Source organism: Triticum dicoccoides, chromosome 4A, assembly GCF_002162155.2.
Source record: "Triticum dicoccoides isolate Atlit2015 ecotype Zavitan chromosome 4A, WEW_v2.0, whole genome shotgun sequence".
Classification (NCBI taxonomy): domain Eukaryota; kingdom Viridiplantae; phylum Streptophyta; class Magnoliopsida; order Poales; family Poaceae; genus Triticum; species Triticum dicoccoides.
This window is the reverse complement of record NC_041386.1, coordinates 716635801-716645971: the sequence shown is the minus strand read 5'-3', so window position 1 is coordinate 716645971 and position 10171 is coordinate 716635801. Positions and strand designations below refer to the sequence as shown.

General features: G+C 45.0%; 1 protein-coding gene and 1 non-coding gene across 2 annotated transcripts; one reads left to right on the top strand and one right to left on the bottom strand.

Annotated features, from left to right (window-relative positions):
* The first annotated feature begins 3555 nt into the window (after positions 1-3555).
* Positions 3556-3771, top strand: LOC119290410. The gene has a single exon (XR_005141919.1). It is a non-coding gene; the product is annotated as a small nucleolar RNA U3 (small nucleolar RNA).
* Positions 3772-5554: 1783 nt separating this feature from the next.
* LOC119288125 (uncharacterized membrane protein At1g75140-like) lies at positions 5555-7873 on the bottom strand. The gene has a single exon (XM_037567751.1). It carries the CDS (start codon positions 7853-7855, stop codon positions 5858-5860), a length of 1998 nt encoding a protein of 665 aa, XP_037423648.1. The 5' UTR covers positions 7856-7873; the 3' UTR covers positions 5555-5857.
* Positions 7874-10171: the final 2298 nt, after the last annotated feature.

Below are 10171 nucleotides of genomic sequence, written 5' to 3'. Positions count from 1 at the left end.
CATGATTTCATCTTTGCATGCTAGAGCTACGACTTGTTGCGAGCCTGCAGCGGGTTTACTTATGGCATTTATCATTTGTTTCTTTTTCACCGGCATTTTTTAGTTTGATAGAGAGAGAATACTTCTGCAGACATAGTATTTTTTTTTTATACAATCCAAAAGAGGGAACGGGTTCCACGATCAAGAGATAACGAAACAAGAACAAAGAAAAGAGTCTCCAGATATAGTACTGATTCCGCAGTAGCCCAGAACCCGGGTTCAAACTTCTGTTAGCCCAATATGCGGCGGTCCTTGTGTCCATACAAAGGCCAATCAACCATTTCTTTTCGGCTTACACTGAAAACAAAGTTTTGCGTGGTCTCCCGAGAACTGGAAGATCATTTCGAGATCTAACCAGTTTTACGAATTCTCCTAGGGGTACGTGCTCTCATTTTCAATATACCTCTTATACGTATGTATTACACCTTATTATTATTTTTAATATATCATATTAATTATTTTAAGATGCCACAATATAAGTTTTACGGACAAAAAATCGTTGGAACCCTTATGCAATATAAGCTTTTTACGTTAAATAACATTATATGTGCAAATAATATGAAATATATAGACTCAAGTGATTTTTTTATAGAACTCGTTTTAGGGTATCTAATAATTATCAATTAATAAAAACCAACCAACTACTACTTGCTAGTAGCTTAATTGCAACGACAGAGTTGAATTTAGGAGTGGTAGGTACAAGTTGTAAGCTGACTGTTTTTTTACAGGGAATCAGGCAATGTTTATCTTTTAAAACGGGAAATCAAGCAATCGGGTGCTGCGTATGTACGACTTTACTTCCCTCGGCCCGAGCTAAAGATATGTAAACCATGGGTTCATTCCGGTGGTTAATTATCATGGCTTTGGGACTCTCGGCCATTTGACCTCCTCTCCTCCCAGTCGATCACAGCCTCCCGTTTTCTCACCAAGGGTGGTCAAAATCTGACAGTGAAAACTGTAAACCGCCCCTCTCCATGGCTCTTTTCTCCTTCACGCCCTTTCATCCGCCACCATCAATAACAGGAGCGCTAGTCGGAGCTCGCGCGTCGCTATCGCCAGGAGGAAATTTCTGTTAGCTGCTGTTGTGGCGGTCCCACACCTTCTCCTGCCCCGCTCCTCTCCCGTCTCCCAGCTCTCTATTTTCTTTTAAAAAAGACAATATATTAATATCGCGAAGATATTAATTACCCCAGCCTCTGCAACAACAAGAGGATGTCAATCTCTCCCGTCTCCGAGCTCTTCGCGGTCGTTGCTCTCCTGTTTGGCCTCGGTACACCGAAAGAGCTCAGGTTCAGGCTCTGAAAAATGACGAGCATCAAGAGTCAAGGGGTGCTCCGGAGATCCGAGGAACGGACGACCCAGATCAATTCTTTACTTACAGCTTCAAAATTATTAAATATTCATCTTCTTGGTCTCTTAGAAAAATTACTATCACCATTGGAGGCATCATTTTGGAGATGGTCTTGACTACAGGGTCCCGTGGTTGATGGGAGGTTTGCGCCACAGCCGAAGCTTCTTTTTCTCTCCGGTGCCCTTATTTGCGTGAGGCATGAAGATTCATATATTTCACTTATTGTTTTAAATTTTTGTCAAAAAAAACTTATTGTTTTAAAATAATTATTCATGTAATTCTAGAAAATCATATAATTAAAATAATGTTTATGAATTATGAAAACTTTTGTATAATTTTAAAATGTGTACATATATGTAATGAAAATATCAGTTTAGATTATAATATTTTTGCAAAAGTTTGTTAACCTGTAAAATGTTCATAGTTTTAATAAAATATTCATGTAGTATAAGATAAATATTGTATGTTGTTTTATAAAGTGATCATCCATTTTAATAAATTTTGTGTGTTTGCCGAAACAATTATTTTTAAAACAAAATTAGGGAAATATGTTAAAAAATTACTAGCCTAGTTAGCCCCTATACTGAAATTTCTATTTCTTAAAATTTATTTTAGTTATATGAATACTTTTTCAAATATTACATGTATATGTTATTTAAAATATATGAAAATTATGTTAATACTTTTATTAAATATATGAACACTTTTTTATAACACATTCTAAAATATATGAACACGAATATTCCAAGTTTTAATTTTTGTTGTGATTATAGTTTGCAAATGTGTTACAAAATTACAAGAAAATAAAATAAGCTAACATGTAAAAAATGGGTCTTAGTGACTGCAGCCAATCTAAGCCCCACGAGCGCGTTCAGCTACCAGACATTGAGTCTGGTTATCCTTTATGGACATCAAACACGATTGTGTGGGCACCATTTTTCATACGGATTGTCCCTCCGTTCCAAAATATAAAGTGTGTTGCTTTTTCCAAAAGTAAAAATTGTGCATGTTTTACCTAGTTTTTGCAACAACAAAAATTGAAATCTATAATACCAAATTTGTATAGTTAGATCGATCATGAAAAGTATTTTTATATTTTATTTATTTTATATTATGGATATTGATATTTTATTATAGAATCTTGTACAAAGTTGAGTCACTTATTTTGGGACGGAGGGAGTATGTGTTTGACTTCCACAGATATTTATAGTATGTGTTTGACTTTCACATATATTTATGCAACGTATATTCTGAAACGGAGGGAGTATTTCTTTGTACTGTGCGCCCAATAGATGGGATCCAACCGCCATAAAGACGCATAGGTGGCGTTTCAGGGGCCTTTTATGAGATTTGGTACTAATTTAGGATTTTCTGCAAAGCAGCTACGCTCCAGCCCCAACCATCACTGTCAATGGGCCCGGAGCCACGCGAACGGTGTATATAGCTGAAGACGAGAATTGGACCGTACGTGGATGTTTGGACAGCTTTTGGCACCACTTTTCCGTATTTTTCAACTTTGGCACCAAACTTCATATGTCGTACAACTTTATATACCATGAGTGTATTTGCCCCTTCTCTGTTCCTTCCGTGTGTTTCATCCTACCTACACTTGGTGCGTTTTTTTTTCTCTCTGTGTGTTACTTCCTCCTACTAGCCGCTACTATCAGGATTTGTTTCAAAAAAAAAAAATCTTGTTATGCTTGTTCCTTTTACCCAGTTTTCGCTTTCCATTTTATTCTATTTTTTGTTTTCTTCCGGTTCTTTTTTTTGTTCATGTTGTTTTTCAAAAATGTTCAGTGTAGTTTTTAACAGGTTCATCATGGACTTTGTAAACAAATGTTCAATATGTTTTAAAAAAATGGTTACCCTACATGAAAACAGTTGGTCGCGCACTTCAAAAGTTTACATCGTGTACTTCAAAATATATTTCATGCATATTTAAAAAATTGCCTGCCGTGTTGGGGTATTGTTCATCATGTATTTATATTTGTCCGTATTTTTTGTATTTTTTATTTTTTTTTTCTTCTTATTTTTCACTTCTCATTATTGGCTTCAGTTTTTCCATGTCTTTTTAGGTAAATAGACGCACATTATTTTAATTCTATGAATGCTCTTTCTAATTGCATGAACATTTTCTAAATAAATGATTAACACTTTTTTAATACACGGCCTTACTTGAACATGATATTTTCTATAGGCTCGTCCCGCTGCATCCTTTACCAAGGCAAGCACTTCAGTATGGTTCATGCATTTTTGACCTCTAGGCTAGAGCGGGATTAACGGCTTGGATGTATCCTGATGGGAGCGTTCGATGGCTGTAGAGGATCGTTCCTGCCTTGTTCATGCATGTGCAGGGTGGCCTAGAGGTTGTCTGACAGACTCTAAAAACACTTTTAATTAGTCTATGAACATTTTTAAAAATACAAAATAAATTATTTCATAATTAGTCTATGAACATTTTTAAAAATACAAAATAAATTATTTTTAAATGTGTGATGAACTGTTTTTTGGAAGTGCAATGAACATTTTCTTAATACTTGATGACCTTTTTTTAAAATTCATGAATTCTTTTTAATTATAGGCTGGTTAATACATCACAAGCATATATAAACTTGAAGCGCAGCGCATTATTCTTTTCCTTTGCAGCTAGTATATGTTTACCTGCATTATCTACGGTTAGTATATGTCAATCTAGAATGCAGATTTCTGTGATGTCCTTTTGAGATTTTGCGTTATCCTGCTGCGGATGTAGAGCTCATGTCACATTCTTGTCACAAGATATTTATGTACAGTTGGGAGCAAAGCATAAAAATGGTGATCATCATATCAGGTCCCTGAGCCGCAAATGGCGGCATCAGATTCCTAAGTTTGTTATCATCCAGATGCTAAGAACATATAAACAGAGCAAAAATCACGTTAATGCCAACTAATATCATGAACAAGGATTATATAGCGACCGAAAACGAAAGCTCGATGCAGCGCGTGACGTGGCAAACCGCGCCCTTCCTGAGTAGTCAGTCACAGGTTCCCGAAACAAAAATCAAAAATCGCAAGTTCTTGGAAGAAAATAGACACCCCTGCATCTTCACATCAACACTGAACATATGGCCTGTGGCTACCAGAATGTTAAAAGTAATTGACTGAATCTACTGGTTCTACTCCCTCCGATCCGAATTAAGTGAAGCAACCTCTATACAATGTATGCTGAGGCAAATCTTCACATGCAGCTCAGACACCCAACGCCGCTGCTTAGAAACTCAGTTCCAAAGCAATCTCAGGCATCCCAGCAAGTTGGAGGTGATTATGAACTTGATAGCAATGTGCTTACATCGTTAAAGGCGAAAGTTGAAGGTGAAAAGCATATTAAAAATGACTTAGACCTACCCATGGATAAGTGCACAGACGGAACCCGGCCTTGTTGTCACAAGATATTTATGTACATTTCACTAAAAGAAAGATATTTATGTGCGTTTGGGAGCATACATATATGAATGAAGCAGACAAAACGTTGTTATCATCCAAATGTGAAGCAGATAAGCAGATAGAAGGAGCCACAAATGACTGAGAAAAGGACAAGGGGAAAAAAACTGAAAATTTGGATAGCTGCACCCCCATGTCCATGTCAACAGATTTGGTAAATGGCGCTATCAAGCACTGCCAAAGTATCTTCAACGAAAGTGAGCAGATCATCCTTACATCGATGCAGAAAAAATAGAACAGGGATTAGATAGTGACAGGAAACGGAAGCTCGAATGCAGCACGTGACGCACCAACCTTTTTACAGTGCGCAAATCGCGAGCCTTCGCAAGTTCTTGGAAGAAGAACAAAAATGATGCCCCCGCATCTTCAGCAACATTGAATATGTGGCCTATGGCTACCAGAATGCTAATGTAATTGACTGAATCTACTGCTTCTTCCTAGTTTAAATGCTGAGGCAAATCTTCACATGCAGCTAAGACATCTCTAATGCTGCTGCTTACCATAAGAGAATCTGATGCTGCTACTTACCATAAAAAGAGAAGCTAATGCTGCTATTTACCATAAAAAGAGAAGCTAATGCTGCTATTTACCATAAAAAGAGAATCTAATGCTGCTACTTAGAAAACCACTTCAGAAGTAGAGGGACTCCAAGCATCCCAGCACAACTGGAGGTCATTGTAAAACTTGAGACTAGAGTGCTTGCCTTACATTGCTAAAGGTGAAAAGCAAAGTAAACATGCCTGGACGGTTATACCCATAGATAGTTGTAAAATGCACAGATGCAACCCATAGTCTTCGCGTTATTCCACCATTTGCAGCCGGGTATCCTAATGGCCATAATGTACTCGTACCATACAAACATTTCCTGAGTTTTACAACTTACAACAACAGGCGGGTGGATCAGCGGCATATATCCCTCTTAGGTGCGGGAACTTCAAGCCAGACCAAAATTTAGGGGCGGCTGTCTGCACCGACAGTCCGGCGGCCTCATTCGACGTGATCATCTACTACGGCTTGGTTGTTCGAGAACAATGTCTCCCTTTTCTTGGGGAAACCAGGGGGCTCCATACCTGGGCCTCGGTACTTCAGCTCTGGAGTGGCTCCTCTAAGCCCGGGCTCGGCCGAAACAGGTCGATACGGAATACCGGCTGCCCCTGCATACCTGGTAGGGGACACATACCTTCTCGGAGCACTTCTCAACGCCCCGCCGCGTAGGTCCACAGCCCTGGTAGCCTCAGCATAGGCTCGGTCAGTAGATCTCGCAGTGGCGTCCACATAGCTTCTGTCGCTGGCTCTGGTCGTGCCATCCACATAGCTTCGATCAGCAGCTCTTGTCGTGCTATCTGCGAATGCTCGCTCACTGGCTGGATGATTCAAGATGCTCCCTGTAGGAGCTGTGACCGAGGTGTTAAACGTCTCCTCCGGTGTCCATCCCAACGAATCCTTCTTCTTCACATAGACTTGCCAGATGCCAATCAAGAACAGGAGGAAAAGCAGCGCCGGGCCACTCCACACAACAGCATTGCTCTCCGGCTTGTACACCGGGAAGTTGGAACGGTAGATGGCGATGTAACCATCCCCAAGCCCCAAGATGACGAGCTTCTCACGGTCCGCGGCAATAAGAGGCTTCCCAGCTGGTGCGGCTGACATGACGGCGCTAGAACCCGCAAACACAGCCTTGATGTCCCTAATGGCAGTGGTGAACAGCGGCCGGGGCGCCCCGACCCTCCCATAGTACTGAGATGAGGTGTTGTACACCATGATCTTGTCCTGGCTGGCCACCAAGAGGTAACCTTTGATGGTCTGTATCGCGACAGGGCTGTCGACCTCGGCCTTCTTGACGGCCCGGACCCGGCACTTGAGGTTGGCGACGTCGCCCATGAGCAGGACGTGCACGAGGTCGCCGGCGTCGGTGAAGCCGTAGGCCTTGAAGCGCTCGGAAGGGTCGAAGGAGTAGGACCTGGGGCGGGAGCCGTTGAGCGCGTCAGCGAGGCCCTCGCAGGGCGTCTCCCGGACGGTCATGGAGCGGAGGTCGAGCGAGGCTGCGCCGGCCTCGGTGAGGAAGAGGAGGCGCTGCTTGACGAAGGCGAGCGGCGTGGAGGAGGCGATGGCGGTTCCGTAGAGCGTGCCGTTCTCGGTGAAGACGCGGATGCGGCGGCCCGCGTCGCAGGAGAGCACGTAGCGGGACCGGCCCGCGTGGTGCGCCTCGAGGTGGAGGACCGGGGCGCCGTCGAGGCCGCGCACGAGGAGCCGCGAGGAGGCCGCGGCGAGGGTGAGCCAGTCGTCGCCGTGCGGGGAGGACTCGGTGAGGCGGTGCGCCGCGATGGAGCCGTCCGCGTGGCCCGCGAAGAGCAGGCAGTCGGCGCGGCGCGGGGAGAGGTAGGCGAGCAGGGCGGTGACCGGGGAGGAGGAGGAGGACTCCCCCGGGGGCGGCAGGCCGAGCTCGAGCAGCGCGTCGCCGGCGGCGGAGAAGACGAAGACGCGGCCGAGGGAGTCGCCGACGGCGAAGTACTTGGTGAGGCCGTCGGCGTCCTCGTAGGGCAGCGCGGCCTGGGCGGCGGCGTGCGCGCCGTCCCCGAGCCGCACGGCCGCCGCGAAGAGGAACCGCTCGGACCACAAAGGCCGGCGCTTGGTCACCGCCACGCCCTGCGGGGCCCGCCGCCCCGCTCCGCCCCCGCCCGGCGCCTCCTCCGCCACGGCGTCGGAGACCGCCTCCTCCTGCTCGAGCTGCTGATGCAACCGCGCCGGCGGGAGCGGCCCCGGGTCCGCGGATCTGGCGAGCGCGGCCTCCAGCGCGCGCACGGACCTGGCGAGCGAGTCCGCGACGGCCTCCAGCCGCGCGAGCTGCTCCAGCATCCCCGCCTCCTCCTGCTCGACCACCACCTCCGACGCCGAGCCTGGCCCCTCCTCCCCCGACGCGGCGACGGCGACGGCGACGAGCAGGAAGAGGAGGAGGAGGAGCGCGGCGGGGGCGCGGTGGGCCATGGATGTCAGCGGGCGGGGGAGCAGGGTTTTGGGTGCGCGTAGTGTGGGGAGGGAGGTTGGGATTGGGTCGGGGGGGCGGAGGCGGATCTGCTCTCGGGGAAAGTGGCAGTGGCACGTGAGGGCCATCCCTCGCCGGGCCCGCACGTCAGGCACCGGACGACTGCCTGTGGGCCCCACGGGTCAGCCGGTGGTCCCGCGTCTTTCATTTTGGTTCGTTTGCGTGCCCAGGTGCAATGCAATGGACGAGAGGACCGTTGACTGTAGGACAGGGCGGGTCCGACATGTCAGGAAAGATCTACGTTTTCCTACCGGACCTCCGTCTGATTTTCAGACAGGTTTGAAAAGTCCTGTTGGATGGGTTTTTTCTGCCCGATCGTGTGTCAGGACTGTCCGCCCCGCCCGGATATACGAAAGAGTTTTCGAGGAGTGTCGTGAGACGTTCTTAGGGCAACTCTAACCGATCCCCTATCCGGCGTTAGAGGAGGATAAATTCGGTTATCCTTCTCTAATGCACACCTAGCCGATCCACAATAGCCGTTAGCGGAGGATAAATTATCCTCCGGCGCCTATCACACCCCTATTTTTACTACGTCGATACCGCTTGGACCATAACTCTCGCGTCTTTTTGTCGCCTCTCCCCCGCCACTGCCTCTTCGCCGGTGACCGCCCCCCCCTACCCCCGTTGCTACCATGTTGCCTCCCTTGGCCCTCGCCACCCTTCTGCCCGACGCCCAGGCCGTTTGTCCACCATCGCCGTCGCCGGAATCGAGGTGAAATGCCATTTTCACGCTTCGTCACCCGTCGTTGTGGTCGAAACGACGGCGGCTGGCCGGTGCATCACCACCGCACCGCAAGTGTTCGACGAATTGCCTAGATGAGTTTTTTCGTTCGTTTCTTTTTGAACCGACCATTTGGATTGAACCTAGCCGTTTGAATTGTAGTTGAAGAGGTTGAGCAGAGAGCCATGCCAAGATCATGAGAGACTACTTTGCTCCGAAACCAAACTGCTTGCAACTACTCGGTCAATGGGCACTCCGAAACCAAACTGCTTGCAACTACTCGGTCAATGGGCACAACTACTCTGTTGGTTAGTACCTTGTGGATGGCATCTATCCACCATGGGGCACATTGATCTTATTGAGCATCACTAGCAATGTCATAGCGCTTTCTAGTTGTTCTATCACATGTTATTTGTTATATGACCATTTGGTGTGTTCAGATTTGAATAATTTAGTTTGTAAACTTTGAATTCAGTTTATAAACTATATTCGTGATTTGCTTGAACATTCATATTTATGTTTATTTTTATATATGTGTGCTAATATGTAGTTGCAATGTACACTAGAATTGCATAAGTTTAGAAAAAACAAAAATTTACTCCATTATATAATAGGAGTTGAGTAAAACTTAGTGGAGTTATCAATACTTTGATCACTATACCGGTTATTCTCGTTATCGGATTTGTTCTCTTTACTCGTGTTTGTGTTCCGATATCCCGTGATCATAGTCACCAGTGTCTGACCAGACGATAAAGATATAGTAAGACCAAGTGGGCTTAGAGAGTATCTCTCTACCATGAGAGGATCCCGGTCTTGAACTATCGGTACTGAGACATATTTTTCCAGTATACTCGTAAGTCACCTTTATTCACATCCAGTTACGAAGTTACATTCGGTAACCCCAAAGTAACTATACGGTATGTTGATATACAATATTCTCATGGTCTAAGGAACTAGGCAATCATGAAAACTTTATATGAAATTAGCAATAACATAACAACAAAAATAGCTCTCAGTAATTCATATGTTGGGTCCATAGTCAGAAAACATCATAAGCTGGGTCTATCCAACTCCATTGTTCCAACGATGATGTTGTTCTCATTTATTGATAGCATCCTAACAATGCTCATGATCAGGGAAACAATATCATCGTCAATACATGAGCTAGTCTCTGAGGCAAGACTAAGGATCAATTGGTATTTACATTTCCACCCATGCATTTGGTTTTTCCTTTGGATATTATATTCAATAACCAATACAACTATAGCACATAAATATAAACTTAATAATGAACATGGAAATATAATAATACATTTATTATTCCCTCTAGAGCATATTTCCAACAAACAATGTGGTTCGAAAATGGAAGCTCCAATAGTTTAGGGCAGTCTCTAATAAGCAGTACTTGCAAAAGGGAAAATAAATGATGAGTGTCATGTGATGGTATCCACTTTTCAAAACTTCCCAAGCCAACAAGTTCAAGAGCTATTATCCTAATAAAGCTTTGCTCTATAAAAAACTCCTTCATTATGATAAT

What these genes read in the sequence shown, in the direction of transcription:
- LOC119288125 (XM_037567751.1), bottom strand. Translation starts at nt 7,855, where the DNA reads ATGGCCCACCGCGCCCCCGCCGCGCTCCTCCTCCTCCTCTTCCTGCTC.